General features: G+C 40.7%; 1 protein-coding gene across 2 annotated transcripts in view; it reads left to right on the forward strand.

Annotated features, from left to right (window-relative positions):
* The window catches only part of ALG14 (ALG14 UDP-N-acetylglucosaminyltransferase subunit), a 251,481-nt gene extending 242,302 nt beyond the window's left edge, over positions 1–9,179 (forward strand). The window contains exon 6 of one of the 2 annotated variants that reach the window (XM_023231015.2): positions 8,677–9,178. In XM_023231015.2, the coding sequence (XP_023086783.2) occupies positions 8,677–8,907 (231 nt within the window). In that variant the 3' untranslated portion in view covers positions 8,908–9,178. Of the gene's footprint in view, positions 1–8,676 lie in introns of both variants that reach the window. The other variant, XM_023231014.2, reaches the window with a different exon arrangement.
* The last annotated feature ends 7,297 nt before the right edge of the window (positions 9,180–16,476 follow it).

The following is a 16,476-nucleotide window of genomic DNA, read 5'->3' on the forward strand; positions in this document are numbered from 1 at the left end:
CTTCAGGCAGGTCCTTCAGGAGATATTCCAGAAGAAGGCATTGTTCTCATAGGAGATGACAGCTCTATGCATGTTAGTGGCCCTGAAGACCTTTCAGTGGGACAAGATGTGGAAGTGGATGACAGTGATGTTGATGATCTGATGCTGTGTAGGCCTAGGGTAATGTGTGTGTCTGTATCTTAGTTTTTAACAAAAAGGCTTAAAAGTTAAAAAAAAAAAAAAAGATACAAAAAATCTTTTTGTTCAACTGTGCAGTGTGTGTTTTAAACTAAATATGTCTACAAAAGTCAAAGTTTTTTCAAAAATTTAAAAGTTTATAAAGTAAAAAAAAGTTATAGTAAGGTAAAGTTAATTTATTATTGAAGAAAGAACAAACATTTTTTAATAAACTTAGTATAGCCTAAGTGTACAGTGTTCATAAATTCTACAGTAGGGTACAGGAATGTCCCGGACCTTCACACTTACCACTCACTGACTCACCTAGGGCAACTTCCATGCCTACAAGCTCCATTCATGGTAAGTCCCCTATACAGGTGTGCCATTTTCTGTCTTTCATACAGTATTTTTACTGTACTTTCTCTATGTTTAGGTGTGTTTAGATATACAAATATTTAACCATGTGTTACAGTTGCCTACAGTATTCAGTATACTAGCATGCTATGCAGGTTTGTGATCTAGGAGAAGTAGTAGGCTATACAATTTAGCGTAGGTGTAACATCCAGATTTTTATAAGTACACCCTATGATGTGCACACCCAGCAAAATCACCTAATAATGCATTTCGGAGAAAGTATCCCCATTGTTAAGCAACACATGACTATATATATATCTGTTATTTTCTGCCTACCCACGGTAATGTAAACCTTGCAAGGGCTAGGACTTTTGTTCACTAATAAATCCCTAATGCTCAGAACAGTACCTGTCATATTATCTTTGCTCAATAAAATATTTGTTGAATGAATGAATTCATGACAGGGGAAACTGAGACATAGCGTGGGTAAGTAAACTGTCCCAGGTCACATTGCTGTTAAGCAGCCAACCAGGGTCTGCATGATTGCAAAGCCTTGGTGCATAAGCACCATGTTATTCAGCCTCTTGATGGATTATGTGAATGCACAACGAGCAGGAATATTCTGAGCAGACCAAAATAACCGATAGAGCGCGTTAGAGGGAACTTATCAATTGGGCAAGAGCCTACAGAACCAACGTTTACTGTTCTTCTCAGTTATTTATTGGATTAAATTGGAAAGTTTTTTTGAGTTCTCACCAAGCAAAATGCAAGTAACTAATATTTGGGGATGAGCCAATAAATTCAGTGTCCTTAAAACATTAGTGCATTAGCCTAAATGAAAACAATTTATAACTTACTTACCTTTTTGGTATGGCTTAAAAGAAGATGAAAGCTATGCTGGATAAGGAGAAATCAGCAAGTGGCTAGATGACTGCGGTACGTTCATGCAGTGGAGAAACATGGAATGGACGTAGCTGTATATGTGGAAAAGTAGACCCCAAAATGCTGTATACACAATGATGACATCTCTGAAAATTCTGTTACCAATAGAATTGTAAGAGACCTTAGGTTCATAAATAGTCAGTGATTCGAGGGTTTAGAATTTATTTGGTGATTTAATGTTGGTCTTGATATTTAGATGTTTCTGTTTAACTGTTACTCCTCAGATAATTAAATAAACATAAAAAAGAAATACTGTGTACCATCATGTGAGCCAAGCAAATACGTCATCCCCATCTGCTGCACATCCTTTTCCTTCCTGCTGTCCACCTCCACTGATCACTGACGTTCGGCACAGCCTTTCCGAGGCTTCAGCCCAGCCTTCCTGTCCCCTGACTATAACCTCTGCATGTTATACACCACCTGACTCCAACTACATTTTCTTCTTTACTCCCTTGATTACTCTCAGATTCTTCTCTGTCTAGTTGCCTAAGGCTTTTGTCCCACTGCTTTTGCCCTTGTATCTTAGATAAGGCCTTTTGCTTATCGTTTCCATACCCTGGAGCACTCTCCCAGTTTCTTTTTGCTGTGTAGTCATCATCCATGTTTTGCCCTGTCTGACTCCTTATGCCCATGGTCCAGTACCTTTAGCCCTGCCTGAGGAAGTCCTGTGACTGCTCTGATGTGATCGGGCCCCTCTCTGTCTCTACATTTGCTGCTCTCCAATCTTTGTTCCTCCCATCTAGTTAGGATTCTTGATAGCAAACTATAGAAATCTACTCTGGCTGATTGAAACAGAAAAAGGATTTAGTGAAGGCTATTGAGACCTCTTGGAATTACCAGGAATGTTAATTAAGCAGGCTTAGAAAATATACAGGGACAAAGTGGGAGCTGAGCAGCCAAATGACTGAAATTCTATGACCAGAGAGCTGGTTTCAGGAGATGCTGCTGCTACTATTGCTGGACAGTGGGCACTGCAGCTGGCACCACTGGTGCTGGATGCTGGACCTCTGCCAGCAGCACCTTTGCTACCAGAACAGAGTCTCCCCCAGCCCTGCCCCTCTGTACCAGTAGCTCCTGGTCGGATCTAGGCAGAAATAGCTGGGCAAGTCACTGGCCCATCTGTTAGCTGTAAGGAGGCCTAGAAAGGAGTATCTCACTTCTGCTGTGAGAAAGGGGCTCTGCCTGCAACCACAGCTCATACACTGGGAAATTGCTTAAACAAATTCTAGACAGGAACAAAACAAACAAACAAAAAGACCACATGGTCCATTCCTGATCCATAATAATTGTTGTATTCAACTTTCTACAACTTCCTTAAATCCTGGAAGCTGCTTCTTCTAACCTCTCACTCAGCAAGAACTCTGGAATATAGTTTAATGCAAAACTAAAACTCTAGGGATCACAGATGTATACACAAAGATGTTCATAACAGTATGATTTAGAATATCAAAAAAGGAGTCAGCCTAAATTCCCAACAATAACCATTTCCATTAACAAGAGAATGGTTAAATGAGTTATGAGATATCCATAGGATTAAATATATGCAGTCATTAAAAACCATGGGTTTTTAAAAAGTATTTTAAAAAGGAATATAACTAAAAGTAACTTTACTAATACTATGTATAAGCTCTCACAATTGCAAATGTGCATATGTGAGCATATTTTCTATTAGAATATAAATATATACAAACACAGAAGTTAGAAGAGAATACACTAAAATGTCAAGACTGGTGAGATTAAAAGGATTGTGTCCCTTTTTGTGCTTATCTGTATTTTTCATACTAAGATGAAAAATTAATATTTAAAAGAGGGCAAACTTTCCATGCCACTATTCTTATCTTTTATCATATTGTCAGAAAGTACAACTTTTCCCAAATCAACCTCATGAACCAGATACTCTGAATACTTACTCTTCTCCTTGAAAGAACTCACCCTTTTCTATATGATCATTTCCTCCTTCACTATCAGTTTGTCCTCATCTTTATGTTCACATGTAGATCATTCATTCCATTCTGTAAACCCTTTCCCCAGCCCTGCTTGGCCCATCCAGCTGACACCTGAGCTCCCCTCTCCCACAGCATGCTTACTTTCCCCCTGCCCTGTATTTTGGTCCGATGACTCACTGAAATAGCCATCTCTGAGGTTTCTATTACTCTTGACCAGATCTGAAGATCTTTTCTCTGTCTCTATCTTTGTAGCTCTGCTACCTGAAAGAAATGGTACTGACCATTTCATCATCTTTGATACACTTTTGGGGATAGGCAAGGGACCTTGTGGTTTTCTTCTTATTTGTCTAACCATTTTTAAAGCATTTTCCTGACTCTGCTTCCTGTTCAGCTTTATAACCAAGCTTCTTCTCTTTCTTTATCTATTGACTATTCCTACATGTCAGTGTTTTCTCCCTTCCTCATTTCCCCATCTGTCTACATAATGGAGCCAATACCCTATAAACAGAAGCATTGATTTTGACAGAACCCTTGATCTCCGTATAGGCTACCTACCCAAGCCAGCTCAGCTTTGACAGTGGGCTCCAGTTCTCTACCTTCATCCATGGCCCCAGGAGCTCAATAAAGCTTTCCCTGCAGCTGTTTTCCTACAGTTCATGACCTCTCTCCAGCCTTCACCTCAGTCAGCAAGAGGCTATCAGAAGGTCTGGGTTTGGGCCAGTGCCTTAGAGTTGGGCTCTGCTTCTCTGTCTAGTCTCTTAGAATTGAAGCCTTAATTGGACTCTTCAACTGCCTTTCAGTCTCACCTTCACATGCTCTCTCGGGTCACCCTCAACTCCATGATCTCTGACCTACAAACCAACCCAGGATGCCAAAGTTCTTAGCCCATATTTGGTGGGGGTGTTTTACTGGGTCAGGAGTCAAATTCAGACTATTCAAGTTAAGTATGTCTTTTCTATTTATTTATTTATTTTTCTGATCCATGAGTTTCCTGAAAATGTGTCTTTTCATACATGCAGAATGTTATGTTTCAGCCAATGGGACTTGACCTGTGGTGACCCAAATCTACAGAACAACAATCCTGTTGAAACTGCTCTTGATCCTTGATCTGCCTCATCTACGCTCATGACCTTGTATTTATAGTTGTCCTGTCCTCTTTCCGTTTTCTAGACCCATAGCGTATTATTTTTAGTATATCTCTTAGACTTCCTGCTCTTAGAGAAGTTTGTTTATTGATTTGTTAATCATCCAACAGACACATATTGAACCCCTACTGGTTGGTGCTGCAGATGGTCAGAGGCCAGTTAGGGAGTTGGACAAAACAAAGGGCTGTGTCAGGTAGTATGCTTCTTATTGCTAGTGACAGAAATCCTGATTCAAATTATTTAAGCAGAAGTAGAATGTATTCCCTCACCTACCTGGCAAGTCTAGGGTCAGATCTGGTTTCCTTCAGGCACAGCTGGATTCATGGATCATAATGCTGCCTTTCGGACCTGGCCTGTCTTCATCTCATGGCTCTACTCTGCTTTGTGATGCCTTCGTTCTCAAGCTCTCTACATGGTGGCAAAATGGATGTCAATAGCACCAAGGCCACATCCTCCTCAGTTCCAGAACAGTAGAAAACATGCGGCTTTCTCAGCCCCAGCAAGTGTTCTGCTAAGTCTTGTGGTTTCTAATTGGACTGTGCTCTTCCCTGAACCAGTGACTTTCACCAGGGGAATTTGATGCTCTGATTGGTCAGACTGGAGTCATACATCCTCTCCTTATAGCTGGGTGTGGAGTCAGGTCTACACAAGCACTTAAATTGAGAGCAAGGGATACAGTGGTTCGTTCCCCTGAGGAAAAGGTGATGGATATGGAATGGTTTAAAAAAAAAAAAATGCCAGGTGCAGTGACTCATGCCTATAATCCCAGCACTTTGGGAGGCCAAGGCAGGAGGATCACGAGGTCAAGAGATCAAGACCATCCTGGCCAACATGGTGAAATCCTGTCTCTACTAAAAATACAAAATTAGCTGGGTGTGGTGGCGCGTGCCTGTAATCCCAGCTACTTGGGAGGCTGAGGCAGGAGAATCGCTTGAACCAGGGAGTCAGAGGTTGCAGTGAGCCAAGATTGTGCCACTGCACTACAGCCTGGCGACAGAGCAGGACTCTTTCTCAAAAACAGAAAAAAAAAAGCTGTCAGTCAACCACATAAGTGTATGGTTAGAATTACACATGGTCAAGTTTGGCAAAGGGAACATTTGAATCAATAGAGGGTAAGCAAAGACCCACTCTTTCTATACTCCCTTGCTTCTTCCTTTCTTTCTTCCTTTCAGCTAAATTTTGTGAATGGCTACTTTGTTCTAGGTGCAGAGTATACGCTGTCCTAGAAATGGACTCTGCCCATAAGGAGCTTACAGAGTAGTGAGGAAGAGACATGGCCAGGGTGATGGTGTGAGACACATTTACTGATAATTTGTATTTTGAGAAATGGAAGTATGAAGAGTATTTCTGTGTTTTTGTAAATTAAAAGGACAGCTTCAATCATTATATCATTTAACATCTTAGACTGTCTCAGTGAGTTCTGCTTTATTCAATGCTTGGAATAAGTCTCTCTGGTATGCTTCTTTGAATAATGAAGACTCCATAATCCACTTTCATTTTTTTGCCTAGGCTGCCGCAAAAAGAGGTAAAACCTTTGTGTAAATTAAAAGTAGCTTTCCTTAGATTAGGTTTCCTTTGAGATTAGTTTGCTTTTTTTTTTTTCAGTCCTTGATTTATGGGTTTGTGGTTTTACTGTACCAGGGACTTTTGTAGTAAGGTGCTTCCAAATATACAGATGCAAGAGAGATAAACAAAATACCTTTAATTTATACTTTTACCTTAACAGTCTCTACTTCTGACCTGTGGCAGGTTGTTAATGCATCTCCCACCAATGCTAGTCATTTCCCTTCCCATATACAGATATCCCTATCTGTGTATACATAGTTTGTATATAGAGAGTTGACTAGAAGTTGAAATGAACACATGTAGAGTTGTACATTTTTTTAAAGAGGAACAAATGTGAAATTATTTCTGTGACATTCAAGATCCAGCAATCCTTACATTATTTTTTAGCTGTAGTTTTTGTTTTGTTCTGTATTATTGAAACAAAGACTAAGAAAAGCAACACAAATAATCCGAGGATTCGGGAGTACATTAATATAGTGGTTGTCAACTGGAGACGTTTGGCAGTGATGGGAGTCATTCTTGGTTGTCTTGATTACTGGAATCTTGTGGGTAGAGGCCAGGGATGCTGCGAAGCATGCCAAGTAAGATGCACAAGACAGGCCCCCATAACTAAAATATCCAGTCCAAAATATTAATAGCGCCTGGCAATAATTGGATTTTTGGAATTCTAAACATTGAAAAGATTCAGAGCAAGTTTGTAATTTAGGTTTAAGACAAAGATAGAGGAAAATTATAGAGTTATAGAACCCTGGAGCTGAGAGGAAAAGACATTTAGTCCAGTCTACCCATTTTCTAGTAAGGTAACTGAGTCACATAAGAAAAAAGTGACCGAAGCAACATAACTCCTTCACCTCCTAAACATGTGATCAAGCAACTTGTCTAACTTCTGTGTGCCTCCCTTTTCTCCTCTGCAAAAAGGGATGATACAACTTGCTTATTCTCACTTTGGCAGCACATATACTAACATTGGAATGATACAGAGTTATTAAAAAAAAAGAACTTGTCGCAAATTATGATTGCTGTGACGACTACTTAAAATGTAATACACATAAAACGTTTAGTACAGTACTTGGCCGTAGCGTGTTGTTAATAAATAGCAGTGGCGAGGGCCGAGGTAGTGATTGTTATTTATGCTGTTGCCCAGAGTCACAGAGCCAGTTTGCAGTTTGTTTCACCCTGTCCTTTGACTCTCAGTTCCATTTTCTATTACACTGCCTCGAGGAACTATGAAGAAAGGTTATGAGGGCAACTTAGTGGAGATTAAAGACCAGTCTGGACAGCAGCTTAGTAGCTAGTAATTCAAGGGAAAGGGAACACAAATTCTCCATAAAAGACAGAAAGGGGGTTTGTAGATGGTAGGTAGAGAGCTTTGAGGAAGACATGAATGGTGTTTCAGGTGGTCACGCCTCCTGGTGGAGTCTAGACCAGGTGACCTTTTTCAAACCCTACAGCCCTGACCATGTTCACATGGAGGCAAGATGGCTCTTTCTGTCGGGGAGAGTCCTTGAAATGCTAGGGTGGTATAAACAATACAGACAGTACATATGGGAACCTTTCCAACTCTAAGATTCTCTGGTGCTAAGTTTTGTGGACCTTAGGCTGGTAAGATCATGTGACATAGAGCATGCCCAGTAGATATGTGTAGACAATCACAAACCTCTTGTTTTCTGGTTTGTGGAATAAAATGCTTTATTAGATTTTACTAATTCAGTCAACATGAGCATATGATTTAAGATGTCGTGTAAAATGCTTTTTCCTCTGAAAACAGGAATATCTTACCAACAATTCTCTGAAATAGATTTTCTCTTATTTTCTTTAATGGCTTATAAAAATTCGGACAGGCGCCATGGCTCATGCCTGTAATCCCAGCGCTTTGGGAGGTCGAGGTGGGCAGATCATGAGGTCAAGAGATCAAGACCATCCTAGCTAACATGGTGAAACACCATCTCTACTCAAAATACAAAAAAAAATTAACCGGGCCTGGTGGTGGGCACCTGTAGTCCTGGCTACTCGGGAGGCAGAGGCAGAAGAATCGCTTGAACCCAGGCTGAAATCACGCCACTGCACTCCAGCCTGGACGACAGAGCGAGACTCTGTCTCAAAAAAAACAAAAAACAAAAGACAAAAAACTTCATAGTCAATTAAAGACATTTTCTCCCAAATCAAGAATAAGTTGGTACATAAAAGAAAACAGTGAATCTCAGTTGATTTTGTTTTCTATATTTTTGGTGACATTCAAGGTCCACAGAGCAGTCAGAGAAGAGCAACACATGCCTATCTGATGAGTGCTGACTGAGCACCAGGCACCGTGCTAGAAGTTAGAAGTTAAGTGATTTGCCCTGAGTCACACAGTTGGTAAGCAAGAGAGCCAAGACAACACAGCTCCGCCTGGCTTCCAAGTGCACGGGCTTGAATATGCACTGTTTGCTGCATCCTGGTTCTTGACAGAGAAGGACTTATTAGAATAATAAGCAAATCCCCTCTGAGATCAGACTGTTCTTAATGCAAAATGCCTCCCTTAGATTATTATTCTGTGTTTTCATTTGACCTTCAACTTTTTCTTTCAGGTGTTGTGTAACGGACCAGGAACATGTGTTCCTATCTGTGTATCTGCCCTTCTCCTTGGGATACTAGGAATAAAGAAAGTGATCATTGTCTACGTTGAAAGCGTCTGCCGTGTAGAAACGTTATCCCTGTCCGGAAAGATTCTGTTTCATCTCTCAGATTACTTCATTGTTCAGTGGCCGGCTCTGAAAGAAAAGTATCCCAAATCTGTGTACCTCGGGCGAATTGTTTGACAAATAGCAACCCTATTCTTTAGAATTTTGCAGTTAGCAATAGTATGTACTCAAATTGGGGGGGGAAAAACCCTACATTTTATTGTAAAGGTGTCTGACAGTCCTGAGAATTATTGATGGTAAGGAATAAAAGATGTACAGATGACTCAGTGAAGAAACTGAGACTTCTCTTATGAAACAAACATTGATAAACAATAACTACTAAATATTTATGCCTCTGTAAACCAAATCTCTTTTCTAGATAAAAATATGTATCACTACCTGCAAATTTTCTTCTGGCTGTTTTAGTAGTATTTTTTTTACAGAACTAAATATAGAGTTTGTATGATTAGTAACATTTCCTGTCCTACAGCTTTTTTTTTTTTTTTTTTTTAGTAAAGTATTCTGCATTGTAAAAGAAGAGGGAAAAAAAAGGTATTTCTGAGTTTTTGTTCAGATACAAAAGGCTTTATTTCCTGTATGGAAACAGTGATGTCCCCAGTGAATCCTTTCAGCATAAAGGAAGCAGTTATATTAAATTGGCTTCATGACAATTTGCACTCCACAAGCCTCCAGAACCTTGAGCATAAACCAGTAATATTTTTTGCACTTCAGTCTTGCTTTTTGAGTAGTTGGCCTTAATACAGAGTATCTTTTAAAATCTCTTGTTTAGGCTGGGCATGATGGCTCACACTTGTAATCCCAGCACCTTGGGTGGCTGAGGCGGCCAGATCACTGGAGGCCAGGAGTTTGACACCAGCCTGACCAACATGGTGAAATCTTGTCTCTACTAAAAACGCAAAAATTAGTCGGGTGTGTTGGCACATGCCTGTAATTCCAGCTACTTGGGAGGCTGAGGCAGGAGAATCGCTTGAACTTGGGAGGCGGAGGCTGCAGTGAGCCGAGATTGCACCATTGCACTCCAGCCTGGGTGACCAGAGCGAAACTTTGTCTCAAAACAAAACAAAACAAACAAACAAAACTCAATGATGTAGGGATTGTTATTATTCCCATTTTACAGATGACTTGTCCAAGATCACCTGACTAGTAAGTAGCAAAGCCACAATTCAAGTTCAGGTAAGCCTGACTTCATAGTGGGGCCAGTTTCACGTGTGTGTGGCCTGTGCAGTCACATAGAGTTCTGCACTTAACAGGGCCCCCACACTTGGTTTAATGTTCTGCTGTCACGGTCCTGAACTTCTGAATAATTTTTTTAAAAAGGAACTTATATTTTAGACCTTTTAAATTCTGTCGCTGTTCCTGCTTGAGATTGTGTTTCTAATGGTGCCATGTCTACTGTAATAGAAGTACAACAGTTAGTGCAGTGCCAGGCCCAGGGAGCTCCTCAAAAACAGGAATTCCATTTCCTTCCCCCTAAGCTGTGCTGCTTTAACAAAGCAACCAAAAAAACAAAGCAAAAAGAAGAAGAAACAGAAAAGAGAAGATCCTCTCCTGTAGTATTTCAGTTTATATATAGGTTTTTTTCCTCTTAAATCTTTTGCTTTATAAGTATGATAGAAATCTAATAAAGAAATAGTGATTAATGAAGTGATTGAATTTTAGTGAAAAGAGACATGATTATCCACAATCATGTAAAATTAAAATCCTGAGGCTGATCTAGCCTTTTTTTTTCTTCTTCTTCTTTTTAAAAAAAAAAAAAAAAAAAAAAAAAACCTCCTTCTCTGAATCATGTAACAGGCGCATCTGTCAGCCGGACATCTTCCTAGGTTTTTGGCTGGAGAAATGTGTGGCTGAAGATGTCTCAGAATGGTGAGAACACGTTGCTGTCTGGATTTAGTGGGCCTGGGGCAGCCAAATGATAGTTCATTCTGCTTTGATTTTAATCCTCAAATCTCAGGCACTGTATTGCTTCCACTGACCTGTAGACCTGGAGTATCGGAGAGCATATTAGTATCGTTCCACCAGGGGCTGAGGTGAAATCAGCCTTGACTTTTCTAGAGAGAAAGTGATTTTTTCAGGGACAGCGGCATCTGCATTTCATTCCTGTTTAAGTCTCTCTCTGCTCTGTACTTTGTTCCTAAGTGGCACTAGGTAAATGAATGATAAGGAAAAGTGAACTGCATTTAGTGAATGCCTCTCTGTGCTGTGGGGCAGCTTCCCCGGGCCCCTGCAGGTAATCCTGCTGCAGAGGCTTCCATCAGGTCAGAACTTACAAAGATCAGACCAGAGAGAGTTATAGAAAAGATGCTGTAATTTTTTCCAGAAACATATGTCCAGATGTTTTGCAGAGCCTTAACTTAAGACAGTGGTTAGCCTGGAATGTCGGAGAAGGAATGTGTATGTGTTATATCACCAAAAGTTTAGAAATATTATATCTTTCATAGGTTCAGGCTGCTGTGTACTCATTCAGAGCCAAGCTGAGGCATGTGTTATTGCATCTTCCTGATCATTCAGATTACTTGGTAAACAAGTGCATGCTCTGCTGTTATGGCTAATTTGAGTCCTCAAGGTCCCATTAGCAGAGGGGGCTGGTGGCACAATTTCTCTGTTGTGCATTTCTGTGACATTCAGAAAGATAGTGCTCTAGCCTCAACTCAAACTGAAGAAGATGAGTAGCTAGCTTGTCCCTTCCAATTTCTCTTAGAACACTCTGAATGCAACTTTTACTGTAGGAGACTGTTCATGAGAAACTAACTGAATCGGTCTTCAAATGAGAGGCAGGGAAACCACACATCCTGCCCACACCTACTTCCCTGGAAGATTTCTGTCTGCAGTTCAGCTATCCGAAAAGGTCTCAGCAGCTTGCCAGGTCAGAAGGTCTAACTGTTTCAAAAACGATGCCCAAAAATCATGACAGGAAACTTTAGCCTGGAACGAAGAGTGCTATGAAACCGTGTCAACAAGAGGAGTGGTGTGCAATTGTGAGTTGAATAGCAAGACGTCCTTGCTAGGAAGGAGATGACCCAAACTTCCCCTCATAAAAGCAACTTGGAACACATTATTTTACCTTTCAAAGATACATAGTAAGTTAAAATTGAGAAACATACCCCTTTCCTATGCAGTTCCTTGGGTTGAATGAGTGCTTTATTTTTTCTGCAGAGCCCCATCCCCCAAAAGGCGTTTGATAGCAATGTATTAAGCACCTTTTACCAATGATAAGAACATCATCATAAGTGTTAAAGAAAATTGTCCTTCTGCCTACAGGTCAGCGTTTGAGCCTCACGGGGTTTCTTCCCATGATTTCAGCCCTGACGCCCAATGAGCAGACACCCAAATCTTGTCCGCCCTGAACATTCTTTTGTTAGGGCCCATCACTCTAGCACTCTAAAAACAAATCATCTACAACTGTGTTCTTGCTGCCAACTCATTTTAAACATGAATTTGACATAGCTCCTCCTTTTCCCACTGGAGTAGTTAACTAATGCTAGCCCACTGGCTTATATCATGTGCCTCAAGCAGCAACCTTCGGAATCATTTTTGCATTTTCACTCTTTCCTTGCCCACATATAATAGGTTGCCTTTCTTATTTCATTATCCCCAGAATAATTTTCTCTTGTCTTCCTCTTCTGTCCTTGAAATTACTTTTACTGTTCCTCTCCTTTGTCATCACCTATTGATTCTGCCTTTGTCTTAGTTCATATCTACCCTTTCCTTTTCAGTCCCATGGTTACAACCTAATCCAGTTCAACAAAAAAGTTCTTGCTTGATGAGCACATTTTATTGAGGAACTGAGGAAACACCTGTGGAAGGAACAAATGAATGATTTTGTTAATTATTTATGTTTGTCTTCAGAGACTGCACCTCATACAAGTTTTGTATCCTTGTTCCACCTTTTTCTTTTTCTTTCTTGTTTTCTTTTTTTTTTTTTTGAGACAGAGTCTTTCTCCATCGTCTAGGCTGTAGTGCAGTGGTGTGATCTCATCTCACTGGCTCACTGCAACCTCTGCCTCCTGGCTTCAAGTGATTCTCTTGCCTCAGCCTCCCGAGTAGCTGGGATTACAGGCGTGTGCCACCACACCTGGCTGATTTTTGTATTTTTAGTAGAGATGGGATTTTACCATGTTGGCCAGGCTGGTCTTGAACTCCCAACCTCAGGTGATCCTCCCACCTTGGCCTCCCAGAGTGCTGGGATTACAGGTGTAAGCCACCACACCCAGCCCTTGTTCCACTTTTTATAATATTTACACCACAGAGAGGTTAAGTAATTTATTAAAGATTATAGAACTAGAAAGTGGCAAAGCTGGGATTTGAACCAGGGCATTCTAGCTCCAGCCAGGCTTACCTTAATAGCTATGTTAGGTGTTTTTTTGTTTTTTGTTTTTGTTTTTGTTTTTATTTTTTTGTTTAAAAAGAAAAAGTTCCTAGAAAGGAAATAAATGGGGTAACAGGGCACTATGATGGAGTAGAAGGTAGTTGGTGTTCTAGATGGGAAATCAGGAAAGGCCTTTAAGAAAGTGGTATTTTAGCTGAGTTCCAAAGGATAATGCCTTAAATATTTGTCCTCCTCCTACTTCACTTCCAACTTAGATTTTGCCTCACCCACAAAGTCTTTGTCTTCAGCTTAGTTTGAGCAAATTATCTAAATAACTCTGTGACATAGCCACCCATACCAAAGGTTAGTACTGAGTTACATACCATCGAATTGCAGTCCTTGTACTTAGAAGCACCTGTGGAAGGAACAATGAATGATACTGCTTATTATTTATGTTTGTCTTCAGGGACTGGACCTCATGCTAATTTTGTATCCTTGTTCCACTTTGGATAGTATTTACACCACAGCTCTGTAAAAAACATAGGCACTAATTAAATACATAAATTATTTGGCCGGGTGCGGTGGCTTACACCTGTAATCCCAGCACTTTGGGAGGCCAAGGCAGTTGTATCACGGTATCAGGAGTTCAAGACCAGCCTGGCCAAGATGGTAAAACTCCATCTCTACTAAAATTACAAAAAATTTGCCAGCGTGGTGGTGGGCGCCTGTAATTCCAGCTACTTGGGAGGCTGAGGCAGAGAATTGCTTGAACCCGGGAGGTGGAGGTTGCAGTGAACTGAGATGGCACCAATGCACTCCAGCCTGGGTGACAGCAAGACTCCATCTCAAAAAAAATTTATTATTACTACTATTATTATAGCTTCAGACTTGTCTAGGCTCACTTCAGTTATATTTTTTTCTAGACCAGTGCTTCACAAACGTTTTGGTCTCAGGACCCCCCTTATACTAAAAAATTATTGAAAACCACCTAGGCACAGTGTTTCACACTTGTAATCCCAGCACTTTGGGAGGCCGAGGTGGATGGATTATTTGAGCCCAGGAGTTTGAGATCAACCTGAGCAACACGGTAAAACCCCATCTCTACAAAAAAATACAAAAATTAGCCAGGCATGGTGGTGCACACCTATAGTTCCAGCTACTTGGAAGGCTGAGGTGATAGGATCACTTGAGCCTGGGAGGCGGAGGTTGCAGATCATGGCCCTGCACTCCAGCCTGGGTGACAGAGTGAGACCCTGTCTCAAAAAAAAAAAACAATCCCCGTGAGCTTTTGTTTGTGTGAGCGGTATTTGTCAATATTTACCATTGTAGAAATTAGAGAAAAATTTTAAACACAGGAATACAAAAGGACATATTCCATTGGCTGTCAGAACAATATCATCACACATCTTGTAGCATCTGGAAAACTATACCATCATGAGAATGACAAGGAAAAGGCAAATAACATCTTAATATTACTATGAAAATAGTTTTGACCTCATAAACCCCTAAAAACATCTTGAAGACTCCCAAGGACCTTGGACCACATTTTCAGAACTGCTGCTTTACATAATGTCACATTAATGAATTCATCTCCTCTTTTTTTTTTTTTTTTAATAGAGACAGGGTTTCACTATGTTGTTCAGACTGATCTCAAGGAATCCTCCTGTCTTGGCCTTCCAAAGTGCTGGAATCACAGGCATACGGCACTGAGCCCGGCCTATCCCCTTTTAGTCAGTCAGTGATCTGTGTATTAGTTTTATTGCTGTGTAAAAAATTGTCACACATATATTTGCTTAAAACAATACATTATCTCATAGTTCTGTAGGTTAGAAATCTAGGCAAAGAAGGTTCTCTACTCAAGATCTCGAAAGGCTGAAGGGCTGAGTTCTGATCTGCAACTCTGAATCCTCTTTCAGATACATTCAGATGGTTGTTGGCAGAATGGCAGAATTCAGTTCCTTGCAGTTGTAGGATTTGTGGTGACCTGCTTCCTGTCTTTCAAGGACTCACATGACTGGGTCAGTATAATCTCCCTTTTGATTAATTCAAGGTCAACTGATTAGGACCATAATTACGTCCCTGGTGCCATGTTAATGTGACGTAATCAGAGGAATGACATGTCATGATATTCATAGATCCCACCCGTACTTACAGATAGTAGATTATCTAGGGCATGAAATCAGGGGCTGGAATATTAGGGGACATCTTTTTTTTTTTTCTTTAATACGGAGTCTCACTCTGTCACCCAGGCTGGAGTGCTGTGGTGCAATCTCAGCTCACTGCAACCTCCGCCTCCCTGGTTCAAGCGATTCTCGTGCCTCAGCCTCCTGAGTAGCTGGGATTACAGGAGTGTGCCACCAGCCCGGCTAACTTTTGTATTTTTAGCAGAGACGGGGTTTCACCATGTTGGCCAGGCTGGTCTCCAATTCCTGGGCTCAAGTGATCCGCCCACCTCAGCTTCCCAAAGTGCTGGAATTACAGGTTTGAGTCACCACACCCGGTCTAGGGGCCATCTGAGACTTCTGCCAACCACAATCAGCCAGATATTTTCTGTTTTGTTTTGAAAAATAATAATAATAATAATCTTTCACTTGGGCCACCAAACTCCTAACTTAGTATCCAAGTTCTCTAATTTTTTTTTTAATATGGGAAATCCACATCTCCCAAACTCTATCCCTTTTCTAGCAAGTTACTTGAACTTTCTTTAAAATAAGCATAATGTACCTGTGTTAGAGTTGTAGTAAGCACTAAACTAGATGATGCGTGTACTGTGTTTAGCACAGAGCCTGCTAAATAGTAAGCCCTCAGTCAAATTTGTCTCTTATCAGTGGTAGCTCCCTTGGTGTGTTAAGGAGGCTCTTCTTAAACTAAGCACAGCAACCCCCTAGGATGGCTATAGTCCACAAAAACCCAGAAAATACATGCTGCCAAGGATTTGGAGAAATTGGAGCCCTCCTACATTGCTGGTAGGGATGTAGAATGGTGCAGCAGCTGTGGAAAACTGAACTGTTTCACAAAAATCAAACATAAAGTTATCATACGACCTAGCAATTCTTCCCATAGGTATATACCCTGGAGAATTAAACACATATGTTTACACCAAACTTATATGTTCTCAGCAGCATTATTCATAATAACCCAAAAGCTCACCAAAATGTGGTATATCCATACAGTGGAATATTACTTGGTCACACAAAGGAATGAAGAAGTACTCATACATGCTACAGTGTGGATGAACCTTGTAAACAGTATGCTAAGTTAAATAAGCCAGCCACCAGAGACAACAAATGCATGATTCTATTCATATGAAATGTCCAGAGTAGGCAAATCCACAGACAGAAAGTAGCTTAGTGGTTTCCAGGGGCAGTGGGAAGGGG

Source organism: Piliocolobus tephrosceles, chromosome 1 (assembly GCF_002776525.5).
Source record: "Piliocolobus tephrosceles isolate RC106 chromosome 1, ASM277652v3, whole genome shotgun sequence".
In the NCBI taxonomy this organism is placed as follows: domain Eukaryota; kingdom Metazoa; phylum Chordata; class Mammalia; order Primates; family Cercopithecidae; genus Piliocolobus; species Piliocolobus tephrosceles.